This window comes from Cucurbita pepo, chromosome LG12 (genome assembly GCF_002806865.2).
Source record: "Cucurbita pepo subsp. pepo cultivar mu-cu-16 chromosome LG12, ASM280686v2, whole genome shotgun sequence".
Lineage (NCBI taxonomy): Eukaryota > Viridiplantae > Streptophyta > Magnoliopsida > Cucurbitales > Cucurbitaceae > Cucurbita > Cucurbita pepo.
The window spans coordinates 7896311-7915007 of NC_036649.1; the positions used below are offsets into that span (position 1 = coordinate 7896311).

The window sequence follows — 18697 nt, forward strand, 5'->3', positions numbered from 1 at the left end:
TTGGTTTTACATTTAAAATGTTTTGAATGGCTTTGTGGGTCAAAAGCAATCTATAACTACTTATATAAAGGATGTTCGTGTTATCGTGAAGACCGCTCAAAACAAGAGTAGAGAAGAGTAGGGAAGGTGTGTTATCGTGAGAAGAGTGAGGAGTGCAAGACGAGGAATTCGGGAGGGAGTAAATGTGTATTATCGTGAGGACGGCTACAAACAATACAAGACAAGAAATTCGAGATGGAGTAGAGGTGTGTTATCCTAGGGAGTAAAGGTGTGTGTTATCCTATGGAGTAAAGGTGTATTATCGTGAGGATGGCTACAAACAATACAAGACAAGAAATTCGAGATGGAGTAGTGGTGTGTTATCCTAAGGATTGCTCCAAACAAGACAATAAGAAGATTTCGGGAGGGAGTAGAGAAGGTGTGTTGCCACGAGGACTACTCCAAACAAGACAATATGAGGAATTCAAAATGGAGTAAAGAAGGTGTGTTATTGTGAGGAATTCACGAAAAATTCGAGAGAGAGAAAGAGGAGATTTCTCCTGTCCCCTAACCCCTAAAGTGAGATAAATATTATAGTTCTTGTGCAGATAATAAATATGCATTGGGAAATTTGACAATATAAAAGTAAATGAATTATGTGGCCATAATCATCCAACCAAACGACTTCAGCTTTTTGAACTTTTTCTAGTCCAAACCCAATTTCCAACCACAATCAAATCATCTGGCTCACATTCACCAACAATCCATCTCGAACCTTCTTCGCCTTCTTCCTTAATCTTTGTTTTAAACCACGTTACATCCATGCAAAGCCCCTTGTCCTGAACAGATATTCCACAATCCCCATCCCCATCTTCTTCTTCTTCATCTTCCAGTCGTTTTCTGTTGTTTGCCGGCGAAAATGTCCGGTGCCGGGGAAAATTCCGGTGGTGAGTGCTGTTACTATTCTGTACTTGGACTGTGTAACCAAGCTTCTGGCGATGAAATCCGAGGAGCTTACCGTAAGCTAGCCATGGTACGTTTTAGGGCTTTTCCATTTGGTAATAATCTCTGTTTTTCTTTTATCGGATTCTGTAATTTCCCTCTCTGTAGAAATGGCATCCCGATAGGTGGATGAAAGACCCAAAAATGGCCGCTGAATCTAAACGGCGGTTTCAGCAAATCCAAGAGGCTTATTCAGGTTAAAATCACACAAAAACATTCATATAAATAATATAGAACAAATCTCATTTCATACCTCAACTTTCCAGTTTTTTCAATTATGATCGATTTTAATAGAAAAAAATCCCTGATTACACTGTTCTTCCAGTTCTATCAAACAAGGGGAAAAGAAGCATATACGACGCCGGATTGATTTCATTTCTTACAGACGATGATGACGAAGTAAGCCACTCTGTTTCCAGGCCGATCCATACGAAAACATTTCCGCGTCAAATAATCTCGAAAACTGATGCGTTAATATTTCTTTGATGAACAGGGATTCTGCGATTTCATGAACGAAATGGTCTCGATGATGAAGAACGCCACACAGCAGGTAAAAGATCAACGAGTTTATATTTGTTTGGATTCTTCGATTTCGAGATCGATTTTGCAACAAGTTATATTGAATCAGCAATTTGGAAAATAGCAGGAGAAGAAGAAGAAGAAGAACAGTTTGGAGGATCTAAGAGGATCGTTAATGGAGATGATGGTAGCCGATGAACAGCTCGGCTGGGAATTTCAATCTCGTCCTGTTAATGCTAGAAAAAGAAGCCGAGTTGCAGAGATTTGATGCTTTCGCGCTTTTTATTTGACCCGAAATTGGCATCCAAAAAAGCCCTAATTTAATTTAGTCTAATTTCAACCATTTAGTCTATATTGTTATAATATATTAAAGTTTTTTTTAGATTAATAAATTGATTAATGCTCGTGAAATATACCCATTAAATTCGTGATATTTCACATATACGGTCACGATTCTGCAATAAAAGAGTTTCATTTTCAAAGGGATTTGTCCATCAGCAATCGGGATCGTGCTTTAGCACCTGAAAATGCTCGGGGCTGGAGGCTCATGCTCAGGGCTCGGGACTGATAATTCATGTTTATCATTCACATCACTTTTCTTAAATAACATCTTAATCGAAGAGTCAAGTTTCAGCGTGATCCAAGAATTATTATTTGTCTAAGATTATCACTCAATAATTTGTTATAAAAAATTATAATTAATATAAAAAATTATAATTAATAAGTAATTAGTCCAAAAAATAATTGATAGAGTATAATAGATAATTAATTAATTATAATTATTAAAGATCAAATTTTTATAAGCTAATTAATCGTAAGGAACTAATAATTGCAATTAGGAGTTAAATAATTAACTAATAATTTTAGTAAATAGAACTAATTGTGTCAAAATAAATTTAATATATATTAAAATGAATCACTCGTGATTTGTTACAATTAAATAATTAATTGTATAATTTTTGTAAATTAAGAACATTANAAAAAAAAAAAAAAAAAAAAAAAAAAAAAAAAAAAAAAAAAAAAAAAAAAAAAAAAAAAAAAAAAAAAATCAGGTGTTTGGAAGGGTTTACAAAATCAAGTGATGCCGAGGAATGCAGGTTTTTCGGAATCCGCCGCCAACGGCTGCATTTGCAGGTTGAGTTGCCAAGGTTCCAACAGAGGATCACGAGCATCAACCGCAAGAGCTTTCGCATCGTCGACGAATTGAATCACCAAATTTAGGGCTCTGAACTGGTTCGTCGTTTCAATTGCTTCAACTCTTAAAAGACTGTTCATCGATTCAGTCTTACCTCGCCGCACGCCGTCACCGCACGATAGACTGAAAGACGTGTATAATTGCACGGTTGACCTATCTGAAGTTCCTTCCGTCTCGCGCTTACCAACTTCACTGAAAGACTTGTATAATTGCAGCTTTCAGGTGTGTTTGTGTGTGTGTCTCTCTCTCTGCACGTTTAAATTGCTCAACTTGGATTTACTGCATGGCATGGGGCTGGGGAAATCTCAAATACAGTTAAATAAACACCTTTGAATTCATTTATTTGGTTCGATGTATAGAATGAGATGCATGAGAAGATTTCTTGTTCCTATTTTGTTTAGAGTAAAAATTTGATTGGATAGGTGGGAATTACAGGCCACATTTACTGTATTCTTCCAAGCATAGGGAATAATGCACAAACTTGCCTCAGACTTGTATCCAAACCTCTAACTTGCAGAAAATACATCTCTTTTGAATCCTTCTTTCCAGAAATAACTAGTGTAATTGCCGGTATGTACAGGTGCCTTAACTTCCAATAATAGAGCAGTCCAAACAAGCTTAAAACACAACCAAATTCCTCACAAATTGAGCTCAAATAATCCAATTTCTGGCCCGTCAGAAAGTTCCGCCCTAATCATCGATCCCAAAACTGGACTTAGCATATTGAGAAGAGTTAAAAGGAATATGAACTAAGCGACAAGAACTTGAAGAAGTATAAATGAAAGTAGAATTAGCATACAAATATAAATTAAGGAAATATTGTTTTCTATGCTTGAGTGCTTGTATACTTATAATAAAGGAGAAACATTGAAATGAAGCAGGATACTTTTCTATATTTTCCTTTTCATTTTTTTGAATCCGTAATTGAATGATGATGAGTGCGTGTATTGAAAGATTTAGATTAATACATATATGATTTGCATGATTTTTGGTCAGTATATAATTTGTGTTCTGTGTTGTCCAACTGGATGAATTGTGTTATTTTTTTGGGTTTGTATGGATTATTTGGAGTTGGAGATTGTTTTCTTTGTTTGAGTTTAGTTTCATTTTGCTTTTTATAGATGGAAAGCAATAGTGCAAGTGCATGTAATTCTGAAACTCCTTCTGGTTCTAGTAATTGTTATGCAACTAAGCCACCATTGCCTATACAATTTGAATCTTGGAAGAAGAGACCTAATAAATCAACCTCTACATTATGGATCATTTCACTAGATTAGAGAATAACAAGAAGAGTTGCAAGTGTAATTATTGTGATAAAGAGTATATTTGTGATGCAACTTCTGGTGGAACTAGCACGTTAAAAACACTTAAAAAATTAGTGTAGAAAGTACCCATATACGATGGAAGACAAATGACAAACCACTTTAAGCTTTAAATCTTCATTAGATGGGAAGTGTGGTAGTAATTTTGAAACTACATTATTTAGTCAAACATGTAGAGCAACATACGCTAAGATGATAATTATTGATGAGTTGCTATTCAAATTCGTAGAGAATGAGAGTTTTAGATTGTTTTGCAGTACTACATGTCATAGATTTGACCATTCATCAAGAGTAACCATTGCTAGAGACATATTTCAACTTTATTTTGAATAGAAAAAGAAGTTAAAATCTTTTTTAGTTAGTAATTCCAAGAGGGTTTGTCTTACAACTGACACGTAGTCTTCATTGCAAAACATCAACTACATAATAGTCACATAATTGATAATGCAAGTTCCACTGATGTGGCTGTATTGTATATTATGAAAAGACTTAAAACTTGTCTTGGATGGAGAATTACTACACATGATGTGGGCAGATTGTGAATGAGGGGCTCAAGGAAATGCACGACTCCATTTCTAGAGAAACTCCCCCAACCTCAAGAAACCACAAATAGAAATTCTAGTTACTTTATTTTATATGCTTGCTCTCTTTACTTTATTTTTCACTGTTGTTATTGTCAATTCCAGTATCTACTTTTTGTAAGGTTCTTATGTTAACATGATTTCTTTGGCCATCATCTTTCCTTTAACCTTATATTCATCATTTGAAGTTTGGTCATTTTTGTGCAGTGTACTAAATGGAAGACCTTGTCAATGATCAGCTAGATTGTGGGAAGGGTTCATGGAGGTATAAGAAATTTCTTTGTTACTAATTTTTATAGGAAGAAAAACTATATATATATTTTGTTTTTAACATTATTTGAATTTTGATTATGGGTTCCTATCTATAGTTTACTTAAAAGACCTTTATTTTCATTATATTTGGTAGTATGGATGGTGGTGGTAGCAATCAAGTCATCTTGTATGGGAGTAAAAAGAGCGATAAGAAGAGAAAAAACATGAATAAGGTAATGTGACAATGTTGCCATTTTCATATATTTTATTAAATTTTGAGATCAAAACTTTTCATGTACAGGGATGTAAAGGCACTCAGATAAATAAAAAACCAAAGTTGAGCAAGTCGCAGAAAAAAAAGATGATGAAATTGGAGGTAGGAGCATATGCAGGTTTAGCGGTTCCTTCTCTTTTCTTTTACCTGACTGAATTATTTTGGCTTTATCTGGGCAGGAGGAGAAGGAAAAATCACTTTTACTGTCGAAAAGCTTGGAGACATTAGAGTATTTCCCCACTAATTTCTTTGATAACATTTTTCAGTTTTTTTAATGGGTAAAATATAATAATGTTTCTCACTGTTTCAATCACTCATGATACAGGAAATATAAGATTCCAGATGATGCATTTCTTCTTTTGCGATCTTCTGTTAATATTGGTCAGGTTGGTAACATCGAATCATTAACTGATTTGATAATTTATTCAATTTCCTGAAGATTCTGTTTTGCTAAGTTATTCAGTGTGAATAATGGATATAGGATGAAACAAGATTGGAAAAACGTAGCAGAGATATACAATTTTCTAAAGTAGGAATAGAGTTTCCAAGGAATGAACAGCAGTGGGAGAAAACTTGCTCCGACACATCACAAGATGAAAGTCATCTTGGATCTCTTGAAATTTCTCCGAGGCATCAACTTTCTGCCGAGGCTGATGAGGATTGCCCTTGCATAGAAAAAAGAGAAGTTTCATGTGGTTTGGATTCCTTTCAAGATCTGGACAGTGGTAACGTAGTCTCTAATCAAGGAAAATCCCTTTCTGCCTTGCCAGATGAAGTTGAAAATATTTGTGCGGTTGTACTTGAAAGTGGAAGAGATTTATCTTGCACTCCCTGCACGGATGGTGACTTTAAAGGACCTGAGATAATGGTATGTTATGTGTCATTTGTAGTTAGTTAGAACCTCACTTGTTCAATTATATGTATTGGATTGTTATTGGTTAGGAGCTGACTATGGATCTAAATGATTTGAAGGATAAGAGGGACGAAATTCCAAAGGTAGAAATTTGTACGACATCTGACCCGCTTCCAGAATTGAGGCTTTTGTCTAGGCCAATTGTGGTGCCTGTATCAAGGCCATGTGAGGTTGAAGACAAACGAAAAGATCTCCCAATAGTCATGATGGAGCAAGAGATTATGGAAGCTATAAATGAGAACCCCATAGTTATTATATGTGGAGAGACTGGTTGTGGCAAAACAACTCAAGTTCCTCAGGTTTTTTTTTTTTATATTTGTTATTCATGGTTGACTTTTACCGACTCTTCTTTTAGAGGCGTTTTAATTTATCATTTTTTCTTGCAAGCTTACATTTTCACAAATTTTCCTTTTTCTTACAATCTACAGTTTCTGTATGAAGCTGGCTTTGGTTCATTACAATCTAGTCACCAGAGAGGTACCATTGGGGTAACTCAACCTCGGCGTGTTGCTGTACTTGCCACTGCTAAGCGTGTTGCATATGAGCTTGGTGTTCATCTAGGCAAAGAGGTTGGCTTTCAAGTAAGATATGACAAGAAAATTGGAGGTAGTAGCTCAATCAAGTTCATGACTGATGGAATTTTACTTCGCGAAGTTCAGGTATTCCTTTTGAGATGTGATTTTCCCTCCCAATGTATTTTTAGGTTAAATAACGTCTCATGCAATAATCTTATATGTTTCTCCATTTTGACTTTAGTGTTTAATGTGATTGAATCTCCTATTGTCATGCTTACAATTAATGTGGTTTTATCAATTTATTGACATGTTAGTTTCAATCCACCTCAAGCTTCTTTATCTGTCACATTTGTGTTGACATAAAAATACGACTTGCAGAAATTTCTCATTTTCTTATTATTTGGGGGAGATTTAAAAAGTAAAATGTCATTTTTGTAGCGTGGTGAAGTGTTTAGTTTTTACCATTGTATGTGAATACTCTATGAGACAATACCATTTGTTCCAAATGCGAGTTGGTTTCCTCTGCAATCAACGTTATGGTTTGGAAGTAGAACTAATTTTTTGTCCTTGGTTAAGTGGCCCTCTCTCTCTCTCATGTCATATATTGTCTCCACTTCTTTTATCTAGTTTGTGAATTAGCTATGATTTTCTGATGATTTATCTATGCAATAGCTGTTGAAGACAAGTTATATTTTATGGTGCAGCATGATTTTTTATTGAAGCGTTACTCTGTTCTAATTCTCGACGAGGCGCATGAGAGGAGTATGAACACTGATATATTAATTGGAATGCTGTCACGTGTTGTTAAGCTTCGTCAGGTAAAACCTAACCTTTATTGTTTGCAAGTATTTGGGATTTTTTTTTTTCTTTTAATTGTTTTTCCAACTTCATCTAACTTATCTTATTGCTCGATTCAGGATTTGCATATGAAACAACGACAGATAATGCTTTCAGGAGGAGAAATTAGTCCTGAAGATATGATTTTTCCATTGAAGTTGGTGCTTATGAGTGCTACCTTGCGAGTGGAAGATTTCATCTCTGGGGGAAGGTTGTTTCATGTTTCACCTCCCGTTATAGAAGTTCCCACTAGACAATATCCAGTAACTGTACATTTCTCGAGGAGAACAGATACAGTTGATTATATTGGTCAAGCATATAAAAAAGTTCTGGCAATTCACAAAAAGCTTCCACCTGGAGGTATACTCGTCTTCGTTACTGGACAGAGAGAAGTTGAGAATATGTGCAAGAAGCTTCGGGAAGCCTCAAAGAAGTTGATTAAAAAAACATCTGAAAGAAATGTTGGAATTGGCAATGGTGCTATTGAAATGAATTCAATTCAGAATTTAGATATGAAGGAGATTAATGAAGCATTTGAAGATCATGAATTTTCAGCTGGTGAGCAAACAGATCGATTTAGCTCTTGTGATAAGGACGAGTTTGATGTAAATGACGATGCGTCTGATGCTTCATACAATTCAGAAACAGATAGCGAGTTGGAATTTAGTGAAGATGATGCATTGTTTGATGAGGATGATGGCAACCTTACTGATGTTTTAAGAGAAGATGCAAGTATGGCTTCTCTCAAGGCTGCATTTGATGCCTTAGATGAAAAAGTTGCCTTTGATAAAATACAGGTTGATCACTCTACAAAAGGTGAATTACCAGCCAAACGTGTCAGTGCAAGAATGAAAGAAAATGGTGAACTTGGTTTCTTGGTTGGTGCATTGCATGTTCTTCCTCTCTATGCCATGCTTCCGGCAGCGGCTCAACTGCGTGTGTTTGAAGAAGTCAAGGAAGGAGACCGGCTTGTTGTTATTGCTACTAATGTTGCTGAAACTTCGTTGACTATCCCAGGCATAAAATATGTGGTGGACACTGGGAGAGAAAAGGTTAAAACGTATAACTCCTCAAATGGGATTGAAAATTATGAAATACAATGGATTAGTAAGGCATCAGCCGCCCAACGTGCTGGAAGAGCTGGAAGGACAGGGCCTGGGCATTGTTATCGTCTCTATTCTTCTGCAGTTTTTAGTAATATATTCCCTGATTTTTCTCTCGCTGAAATAGCTAAAATACCAGTTGATGGTGTTGTCCTTCTTATGAAATCAATGGGTATCAGTAAGGTATGTGTAATGTGTTCTGAATTACTATATTTTCATCTTCACTTGATATTTAGTATCTTACTTTATTAAGTATATGGGTTGGTTGATCCTCGTAAGATGATATGTTTGTTTCTTATAGGTGGTCAATTTTCCATTTCCTACTCCTCCTGAGACCTCAGCGGTACTTGAGGCTGAGAGTTGCTTGAAGGCTCTTGAAGCTCTTGATAATGATGGCAGATTGACACCCTTGGGGAAGGCAATGGCTCGCTATCCTTTGAGTCCGCGCCACTCCAGGATGCTACTTACGGTTATTCAGATTATGAGAAACTTGAAAACTTATGATCGAGCAAATCTTGTTCTTGCATATTCTGTCGCGGCAGCTGCAGCTTTGAGCACGTCGAATCCTTTTGTCATGATGTTTGAAGGAAGTCAAGTGAAGGATGATTTAGAACAATATGATAGATCTCTTGAACTTGCTGACACAAAAGCTGAAGAAAAAGTGGAAAAGTCATTGAAAAAGAAGCTAAAAGAAGCTGGTAAACTCTCCCGTGAAAAGTTTTCAAATCCTACTAGTGATGCTTTGACGATAGCTTATGCTTTGCAATGTTTTGAACTTTCTGAAAGTCCTGTGGCATTCTGCAACACCCACACATTACATCTAAAAACTATGCAAGAAATGTCCAAGTTGAGAAAGCAGCTATTACAACTTGTTTTCAATCATAGTGGTTCTGCTATTGCTGATTCAGACTTTTCATGGACTAATGGGACTTTGGAGGATGTTGAAAATGTCTGGAGGATCCCGTCCAATAAGCATCCTCTTTCACTGAACGAGGAAGAGATAATTGGCCAAGCAATCTGTGCAGGTTGGCCAGATAGGGTTGCCAAACGTATTAGAGAGATTTCTAAGTCAACTGAAGATGACAGAAAAGAACGCACTGGAAAGTATCAAGCTTGCATGGTAAAAGAAAATGTGTTCCTCAACCGACGGTCGTCTGTTTCTCGTTCAGCCCCAGAATTTTTGGTGTACAATGAATTATTGTGTACAAAACGACCATACATGCATGGATTGACAAGTGTAAAACCAAATTGGCTCGTGAAATATGCTAGTTCCTTGTGTACTTTTTCAGCACCTTTAACAGATCCTAGACCCTATTACGATCCTCAAAATGACACAGTGTTTTCATGGGTTGCTCCTACATTTGGCCCTCATCTTTGGAAGCTTCCTTTACACAATGCCCCAATAAAAGATAATGCTCATGGAGTTGCAGTGTTTGCATGTGCTTTGCTTGAAGGGAATGTGTTGCCATGCCTAAAGTATGTGCGTAAGTTCATGGCAGCTCCTCCCAGTAGTATCTTAAGGCCGGAGGCATTAGGCCAAAAAAGAGTAGGCAATCTTCTATCTAGACTGAAGTCCAAGAAGATTAATAGTTGTGCCACATTGAGAGTGGTTTGGAAGGATAATCCTTATGAACTCCATTCAGAAATTTTGGATTGGTTTCAAGAGAGTTATCACAGTCACTTTGAAGACCTTTGGTCACAAATGCTGTGTGAAGTACAAGAGCCCCCAGAACGTCTCTCCAGGAAGTTGAAAAGGGCCAAGAAAAAATTTTGATGACCGAATGTCCTTTTGACAAAATGTTTAGAGAACTTGAAACCTGCTACTGTTTATCTGTGTAGAAGATATGAGGACGAAGAAAATATTCGAACATCTTTTGTAAATTAGATATTCTATTTATACAAAATTTTGGTTCAAGGTTTGCCTTTTAGGTGAGGTGAGTTGCCTGTTCTGTTTTTCAGAGTTCAACAGGAGATGTTCTTATGTTTTTTAACCATAGTTGTTCACCCTCGTATAACAGGGTTCTAAAGTTTTGATTTGTATATATTTATTAGTGTTACTTGTGCCTCTCTCGTATACCAGTTGAGGTTAATTTTTAGAGTTCTTTCTGTTTTTAACTTTATTTCATTCTTTCTTAAGAAGATTGTGACTCTTGCTTCATGTCATACACTCTTTTGAAAAAGAAGGGATCTACAGAACAGCGACTGATTTGTAGTTGGTTTCTTCTTCCGTTTACATGTGAATTTCTTCTCTATGCGTGGTTTTGGTTTTGTTTTATATCTTTTTGACACTTTCCTATCTCATTAGCTCGATCTGCTAGTATCTGAAGCTCTGATGGAATTGGTCCTGCACAGGGTATGTATTTCAACATGTTCTAATTCTTTGTTCTTCATATCCTTTTCTTTTTCTAATTTTGTTCTCTGAAATTTTTGTTGGATTTAAGGTTGACAATTTTATTTTTGAATTTGCAGGAAAAATCTAGCTTGAAATTTCCTTGGTCCAAAACTTATTATAAAGAAGATGCTGTCAGTGGAATTCAGAGCACTAAAGGCTCCAGTCCTTTTGATTTCTCTCTAGGAAATGTGCTTCTAGTCCTAGGTGAAAAGTCGAGGCTTTTTTCTAAGGATGATCTTGGTGGCCCCATGTAGGTTGGCGTAGGCTACTACTCCTTTGGTTGATAGGTTTTACAAGGTTGGGATGACTTGCATTGGCAGGTGAGGGAGGAGGTTGAGAAACTAGGACAAGAGCTTTACAAGAAGACATGTGAGCCTTAAATAATGACCGAGACTCCTCCAATAGGGAATTGCTGGCACCTCTTGAAACTGGATGAGTAAGAGAAAGGAATGCTCTGATATTAAAAAAGTTCTTGTGTTTGTTCTTTATGGGTCTTATTTGATCGGTTGAACATGTGATCTGATGTTTGAATTTCATACTGCATCATCTGGAAAGTGAAGATCTACTCTCCATCTATTCTTTACAGTGATCTTTTTGGGTTGTCACTCTTTATTTGATATTGAAAAATACGTTTGACATGATTGATTGGAATTTTCTTGATGATATTTTGAGTCCGGTTTCAGGATCAAATGGAGAAAATGGATTTGTTAGTCCATTCAAGAAAAAACATCTCGTTTGGTTGTCAAGGAGATCAAAACTGAGTTCATTGACACATTCTATCAAACATTACTGTTATTTTTTCTCTCTTTTACAGGATGGGTCGATTTCTCGAGTCCTTATTATATTCTTTCGAGTCTAACAAATGCAAAGACCGGAGATGGAAGCCTTCAACCTTAGAGAAGGTAACATGTTTATCAAGTACTGTTCTGAGTACTAATCTTGAGGCCTATAGTAACATTGTTTATCAAGTATTGTTCTGATGGATGATCTCGAGGCCTAGTTATAGTACATTGTTTTGGTAGTTCCATTTCCAAGAAATATTCAGTATAGTTTTTAATTTTTTCTGCCTCAAAAGGTACATACTTGTATATTTTATGTCATGGATAATCTGCAACTTACGTTTAGGAGTATTTTTATGTTAATTGTCATATTTATCGGTGATAATACTTTTTGCACACACTTTATATCCTAAACCCCAGCCTATTTATTTTGTGGCTTATTATTTTGAATCACATGAAAATTCATTTCAGAATTGTGGGGTCAAATGTGTCCACAAGGTTATTAGACAACGTTGAGACACTAGTGCGACGTCTTATGCTATGCACTCCCCCAAGAAAAAGCTTGTCTGCTCGATGCCATACAAAACGTTGCATCAGTAACATCGCAACGTTGTATCGATTTCCTTGAAGAAAAGGTACTTTTTCAACTGGATGTTATATGGTGAAAATTTAAATTCGATGAGTGATTATTTTTGTGTATGTATTCATTATTTGGTGCTTCAAAATAAGAATAGCAATGACACTTTTTTAGAGATATTTGTATCGTGAGAGAGGAGCTTAGTGGATTAGAGGTAACTCAAAGCTCTACCCATACCTAATCTCAGTCTCGAGAAGAAGATTAGATGTAGTCCCAAGTTTGAACTGAACCAATAAAAACTTTAAGAAAGATTTGCTTCGAACTCCGAAAGGAAAATCATTTAGATCGTATTCACTCCCTCTAGTTTATTGGAGACTATTTTAATTCGAAGAGGTTAGAAGGTTGCCATGTGGTTTGGGAATAGAGAAAGCTTTTGGCTTTTTCTTTGGACCAGTTTTATTCTTTACTTGGCTCGTACATATTTGCAGCATCAATTGTGAATATCAATGGGAGAAATCTTTGCTTTCCTTTGAATCTCCATCTTAATTTTGTGTTGTTTCTCCTAAAGCAAAGCTTTACTATGAGCCAACCTCTGTGGACGACCATGATCGGTCGAAACTTCTAATAGACTTTTCGTTTGAAATACTGTTAAACAAACTATTTATGTACGTATAAGGGATTAAACAGGTATGAAATTGACGAAAATTGATGATTAATTTAGTCCTTATGTTACTAGTTGTTCAATTTGCTTGACATTGATTATAATGTCTAAATCATCCAAATGGTTGGTTGGTAATAATAAAGGTACTGCATATCATAATGAGAAGATTGAAATATGTTTCCAAACAGCCCCACAAATGTCTTCCTTCATTCATTGATCAATATGCACTCTTTCATTGATTTGACCCATATGTCATAGGTTCATTGCTTTAAGATCATATTCTATGACTTGATGAGTATCACTTATTTATAAACGTGTTTGAAATGATTATTAAAATTCGTTCTTTCAGAGTATATTCGTCATATGATTCTTTCATTTTAATTTACAAGTTTGAGTCGTTGAACTTTGAATTTGTGTTTATTTGTTCTGTGAACTTAGAATTATCTAAAAGAATTTCGACCTTTCAACCTTTCTAATATGTATTTTAGGTTTATTTGTTTTGTGTTTATTTGTATGTTTTGGCTTGTTATGAATCGTCGTTAGCCAAACAGGTTTAAAACATGTCTGTTAGGGAGATGATTTCGCAACAACCAATATAGGATCTCACAATCCACCCCTCTTGGGAGCTAGAGTCTTCGCTGGCACACCGCTCCAAAACATGTCTGCTAGGGAGATGTTTTCACATCAACCGATATAGGATCTCACAATCCACCCTCTTAGGAGCCAGAGTCCTCGCTGGCACACCACTCCAAAACATGTCTGTTAGGAAGGTGTTTTCGCACCAACCAATATAAGATCTCACAATCCACCCCTCTTGGGAGCCAAAGTCCTCGCTGGCACACCATTTTCGATGTCTAGCTCTGATACCATTTGTAATGGCCTAAGCCCACCGCTAGTAGATAGTGTCTGTTATGGCCCGCTATGCACTTATGTTGACTAAAAACAAAAAGGTAACAAAAAGGTCAAAGATACTGGGGAATTGATAGAAAAAGAGAGTGGTCCACCATGTGTGCTAAACTTTGCAAGTTCAATGTATGAAGACCAACTTTTTTTTATTTTCTTTGGAAGGATTATTGCATTAAATCACCAAAATTATAAAAAGAAATTAATATATAATGTCCTCATTTTGGTATCTTAATCTTATTTTATTCCTACGTGTTTGAATCTATGTCCTCAATTAATCAAATTACTAATTACATTTAAATAAAAATTAGGGCTTTTGCTTTATTTAAATAATTCAAGATCTTGGACACATGGCATAATTATTTTATATTTAATCACACTATTGCATCTAAATGATTAAATAAAAAGATTTTAATTGATTATTCTAATCAAACGGATTAAAATAATTTGCTTTAATATATTTTAAAATGGGATAAAAAAAAATTACACACTTTTTACCTTTAATTAAAATTATTATTAGTTTTTTTCTACACGTGTGAAGCACCCATTTTTATGCCCAATAGAGAGGAAAAGGAACCAATATCATACGTTCTCGGTGAGGCGCCGCACGTGCGAATGTCCGTATCTTCTTTTCGTCCGTGAAGGCCACTCGCCTTCCTTTCCCTCTTTCTTTTTTTTTTTTGCCGTTCAGTTCCCTCTTAGCTCTGAGCATTTCTCCATTAACTCTCTGCTTCTTCTTCTTCTTCTTCACATGGAAGCTTAGCCTTCTTCAAGTTCATCCTTCTTAAACTTGGTATTCCAATTCATTTCCTACTCTTCTTCTTTCTTTAGTTTTTGTTCTTTTTTTGTTCTTCGATTTATGCTTGATTTCATTGTTTTTTATTCCCTTTTGCAAATGGATCATAAAATCAGTTGTTTCTGTTTTTTATTTTTGAGAGATTTCCATTTAATTTGGGAGATAGAACTGGAACGATTTTAGTTCATTTGGTGACAGTAGCAGCAGAGGCAGGCCTCGATTCAGTTAACTACGGCATTTCTCTGTTCATAATCTGAGATTTGAACGGACAGGAAATAGTATGCTGTGAAAGGTTTTTTTTAACCTTATTGTTGCTGATGGATCTATAGTGTAATATATCTATGAAATCAACTTCCTGGATTCTAGTTGGAATTTGCGGGTATTAGAGTGATTTCACTGAGTTTTGGCTGCTTTTAGATGCAAATTTTGATGCAGTTTTCTGTAGGTGCCATATGAACATTCAAGGATTAATTGCATTAGAGTATGAACTTTGTTGATTTGGATGTTGAAATACTCTGATTTGACATGTTTCTATTGTTCTGTACTTTCAGATATGTACTGAGTGATGGAGTCCTGTGATTGCATTGATACCCAATGGCCTCCTGATGAACTTTTAGTGAAATATCAGTACATATCAGATGTACTAATTGCGCTTGCTTATTTCTCCATCCCATTGGAGCTTATATATTTTGTGCAGAAGTCAGCATTCTTTCCTTATAGATGGGTGCTTATGCAATTTGGTGCTTTTATTGTTCTGTGTGGGGCAACACATTTCATAAACCTTTGGACATTCTCCATGCACTCGAAGGCTGTTGCTGTGGTGATGACTCTTGCAAAAGTTGCCTGTGCTATTGTTTCATGCGCAACTGCGTTAATGCTTGTTCATATTATTCCTGATCTTTTGAGTGTCAAAACTCGAGAGTTGATTCTTAAGAACAAGGCTGAAGAACTTGACAGGGAGATGGGTCTTATTCTCACTCAGGAAGAAACTGGAAGGCATGTTAGAATGTTAACTCATGAAATAAGAAGCACGCTCGATCGGGATACCATATTAAAAACGACACTCGTTGAGCTGGGGAAGACGTTAGGACTTGAGGAATGTGCTCTATGGATGCCATCACGGAATGGACTTAGTTTACAACTTTCACATGCTTTGAACTACCAGATACCAGTGGGAGCTAATATTCCTATAAATCTTCCCGTTGTCAATGATGTATTCAATAGTAATCGAGCCATACGCGTTCCGTACACTTGTCAATTGGCTAAGATGAGACCTCCTGCTGGAGGAAGATATTTGGCACCAGAAGTTGTTGCTGTGCGAGTTCCTCTCTTGAACCTTTCAAATTTCCAAATGAACAATTGGCCTGATGGCTCTTCTAGAAGCTATGCAATTATGGTTCTAATCCTTCCTACTGATAGCGTTAGGAAATGGCGGGATCATGAGTTGGAGCTTGTCGATGTAGTCGCAGACCAGGTTTTGTGTAATTTCTTGTTCTGCTGCACCTCTACACTGCTCCTTGACTGCCATATTTTACACAACTAGTGTTAGTTAAGGTATATAAGTAATTGATTATCTGTAGTTCTAATAAATAGTACAAATTAGGTTGCATTTTAAGATAGGATCTTAATGCTTGAGGAAGACGAATACACATGCTACGCTTAGGGACACACTTTGTAAGTGATGCCATTGTTGGGTTTGCTGTCAAGTAAGAGCTCAGTGATTTGAGCCAAGAGCTTTCATATCCAAAAAGGTTGGCAATTGAGGGAACTTTAGAAGAGTTGCTTTGAGTTGTTGGGCAGGGGAATGAAACATTCCTTATAAGGATTTAGAAATCTCTCCCTAGCAAACGCGTTCTAAAACCTTGAGGCTGACGACGATATGTAATGGGCCAAAGGGGACAATATCTTCTAGCAGTGGGCTTGGGCTGTTACAAATGTTATCAGAGTCGGACATCAAGTGTTATGCCAGCAAGAACGCTAGACCCCCAAGGGGGGTGGATTGTAAGATCCCACATCAGTTGGAGAAGGTAACGGAACATTCCTTTTAAGGATGTGGAAACATCTCCCTAACAGACACGTTTTAAAACCGTGAGGCTGACAACGATATGTAATGAGCCAAAGGGGACAATATCATCTAGCGATAGACTTGGGCGGTTAAATGGGTTATCTAGTTTATCTAATTTTTTATTGAAATTAAAGCATGAAGTTCTTATCTGTTCATAATGCAAAGATTTGTAGTTTCTCTTAGTTATATGAAATGTCATAGAGAATTTCTAAGCTGTTGTCTGCATTCCGAGCTGCGGTATCAAGAATGTCATGTTTTATTGGCTATTCTTATCTGTTCATGTATATATGCCTTTTGTTACCTGTTTTCATGTTTCCTTGTATTAACAGCTATCAGGAATTGCTAAATCATGAAAATCTTGATATCCATATAGGTAGCTGTTGCTCTTTCTCATGCTGCACTTCTTGAAGAGTCTATGCTTGCTCGTGATCAGCTCATGGACCAAAATGTGGCTTTGGATTTAGCTCGAAGAGAGGCGGAGACCGCGATTCACGCTCGTAACGACTTTCTGGCTGTCATGAATCATGAAATGAGGACACCAATGCACGCAATAATTGCTCTATCATCCCTGCTCTTAGAGACCGAGCTGACTCCAGAGCAAAGAGCGATGATAGAGACAATACTCAAGAGTAGCAATCTTCTAGCCACTCTGATTAATGATGTCTTGGATCTTTCTAGACTTGAAGATGGCAGCTTGGTATTGGACTTGGGATCATTCAATCTCCATGCAGTTTTCAAAGAGGTGAATTCTAGAATCTAAGCTTACTTTTCTCAGCTGACATTATCCTAACATCATCAAGCTTTTCATTGCAGGCAATGGATCTGATAAAGCCCATCGCTTCGGTTAAGAAGCTGTCCATGGCGTTGATTCTGGCATCAGATCTTCCCATCTGTGCCGTTGGTGACGAGAAGCGACTTATGCAAATCATCTTGAACATCGTTGGAAATGGTGTGAAGTTTACTAAGGAAGGTCATGTTTCTATCATAGCATCTGTTGCAAAACTGGACTCTCTAAGAGATTGGCGCCCTCCTGAATTCTATCCAATGCAATCCGATGGTCACTTTTACCTGCGAGTTCAGGTTGGTATTATCCCATATCAAAATAAGAACAGGAGGCAGTGAATGAACACGTTCTTCTTGTGCAGGTTAAAGATTCAGGATGTGGTGTTCTTCCCCAAGACATTCCTCATCTGTTTACCAAATTCACTCAGTCACAAACACGATCTAACCGAACAAATAGTAGTGCGGGACTCGGGTTAGCCCTTTGTAAACGGTATTGCCTCGATATCACAAAAAGTTATTTGATGAGACCGTTACAATGTAGCTATTAACTTTTCACTGTTATGAGATAGACGGCTTCATCGAACAGTTTGTCGGGTATCATCCAACCCAACGTACGATGACCCGAAAAGTATCTGTTTATGTGATATGGGTCATGTTCCAAAATGAAATAATTGGTCTGAGCCAACTTCTTTCTGTTCATCCCCTTATCTTCTTTCTGTTGGATCAGGTTTGTAAATCTGATGGGAGGTCACATTTGGATGGAGAGCGAAGGCCCTGAAAAAGGGACAACGGCTGTGTTCATTGTGAAACTTGGGATCTGCAATGCTAACCCAAATGACTTATCAGTCAAGCAAGTTACACCCGTTGTAAACCACAGAAGTGCAGATCTCCATGGACACAGACCAATCTTCAGAGAAACTGATCAAGTTGTCTTCTCCGGTTCGCGGTACCAAAGAAGTCTTTAAACTCGATCCGTTCGGAGTTCCTAATCTCTTTCAGGATTTTTCGCAGGGATACGTTGAAGCTGAAAGAAATACATCTCGATCGTCGCTGCGCCTTTGCTTCTCGAGCAATGTTACCAGTTATTAATCAGAGAACACACAAGGATGCCAAATGGGCAGCCATCATATAATGTAAGATATCTATCCTGTAACTCTTGATGATCAAAGATGAACATTTTGTGGTGTTTTGGATTTTAGTATACAAATTTTAGTTCCTTTAATAAGATAATCTTGTTTATGATATCTTT

At 36.8% G+C, this 18697-nt stretch overlaps 3 protein-coding genes and 1 long non-coding RNA gene across 7 annotated transcripts; all 4 read left to right on the forward strand.

The window, feature by feature from the left end:
* Positions 1–561: 561 nt before the first annotated feature.
* On the forward strand, positions 562–1979 carry LOC111806632 (chaperone protein DnaJ-like). 3 transcript variants are annotated; one of them, XM_023692011.1, is made up of 5 exons: positions 562–1012; positions 1090–1177; positions 1307–1380; positions 1475–1531; positions 1631–1979. In XM_023692011.1, the coding sequence occupies exons 1-5, from the start codon at positions 899–901 to the stop codon at positions 1766–1768; spliced, it is 471 nt and encodes a 156-aa protein (XP_023547779.1). In that variant the 5' UTR covers positions 562–898; the 3' UTR covers positions 1769–1979. The 3 variants fall into 3 exon arrangements, with proteins under 3 accessions (XP_023547779.1, XP_023547777.1, XP_023547778.1); XM_023692009.1 differs by having other exon boundaries at positions 563–1012; positions 1625–1977; XM_023692010.1 differs by having other exon boundaries at positions 564–1012; positions 1628–1977.
* A 580-nt stretch (positions 1980–2559) lies between these two features.
* On the forward strand, positions 2560–10590 carry LOC111806875 (ATP-dependent RNA helicase DEAH13). 2 transcript variants are annotated; one of them, XM_023692384.1, is made up of 12 exons: positions 2560–2917; positions 4806–4863; positions 5005–5083; positions 5152–5226; positions 5304–5353; positions 5450–5510; positions 5606–5992; positions 6097–6336; positions 6466–6696; positions 7257–7370; positions 7470–8675; positions 8794–10590. In XM_023692384.1, exons 2-12 carry the CDS (start codon positions 4814–4816, stop codon positions 10264–10266), a joined length of 3966 nt encoding a protein of 1321 aa, XP_023548152.1. In that variant the 5' UTR covers positions 2560–2917; positions 4806–4813; the 3' UTR covers positions 10267–10590. The 2 variants fall into 2 exon arrangements, with proteins under 2 accessions (XP_023548152.1, XP_023548153.1); XM_023692385.1 differs by lacking the exons at positions 2560–2917; positions 4806–4863; positions 5005–5083 and having other exon boundaries at positions 5176–5226; positions 5450–5514.
* A 479-nt stretch (positions 10591–11069) lies between these two features.
* On the forward strand, positions 11070–12592 carry LOC111806876. Its single transcript, XR_002816890.1, has 3 exons — positions 11070–11320; positions 11699–11802; positions 12135–12592. It is a non-coding gene; the product is annotated as an uncharacterized LOC111806876 (long non-coding RNA).
* A 1856-nt stretch (positions 12593–14448) lies between these two features.
* Positions 14449–18690, forward strand: LOC111807469 (probable ethylene response sensor 1). Its single transcript, XM_023693207.1, has 6 exons — positions 14449–14597; positions 15152–16074; positions 17039–17407; positions 17479–17745; positions 17811–17938; positions 18176–18690. The coding sequence occupies exons 2-6, from the start codon at positions 15166–15168 to the stop codon at positions 18411–18413; spliced, it is 1911 nt and encodes a 636-aa protein (XP_023548975.1). The 5' UTR covers positions 14449–14597; positions 15152–15165; the 3' UTR covers positions 18414–18690.
* Positions 18691–18697: the final 7 nt, after the last annotated feature.

Bases quoted from the DNA above. Each gene is read 5' to 3' on its own strand.
- LOC111806632 (XM_023692009.1), top strand. From the start codon at position 899: ATGTCCGGTGCCGGGGAAAATTCCGGTGGTGAGTGCTGTTACTATTCT. The intron at 1,013-1,089 runs GTACGTTTTAGG...CCCTCTCTGTAG, and splicing joins CTTACCGTAAGCTAGCCATG to AAATGGCATCCCGATAGGTG. The intron at 1,178-1,306 runs GTTAAAATCACA...CTGTTCTTCCAG, and splicing joins AATCCAAGAGGCTTATTCAG to TTCTATCAAACAAGGGGAAA.
- LOC111806875 (XM_023692384.1), top strand. From the start codon at position 4,814: ATGGAAGACCTTGTCAATGATCAGCTAGATTGTGGGAAGGGTTCATGG. The intron at 5,084-5,151 runs GTAATGTGACAA...TTTCATGTACAG, and splicing joins AGAGAAAAAACATGAATAAG to GGATGTAAAGGCACTCAGAT. The intron at 8,676-8,793 runs GTATGTGTAATG...TGTTTCTTATAG, and splicing joins AATCAATGGGTATCAGTAAG to GTGGTCAATTTTCCATTTCC.
- LOC111807469 (XM_023693207.1), top strand. From the start codon at position 15,166: ATGGAGTCCTGTGATTGCATTGATACCCAATGGCCTCCTGATGAACTT. The intron at 17,408-17,478 runs GTGAATTCTAGA...TTTTCATTGCAG, and splicing joins TCCATGCAGTTTTCAAAGAG to GCAATGGATCTGATAAAGCC. The intron at 17,939-18,175 runs GTATTGCCTCGA...CTGTTGGATCAG, and splicing joins GGGTTAGCCCTTTGTAAACG to GTTTGTAAATCTGATGGGAG.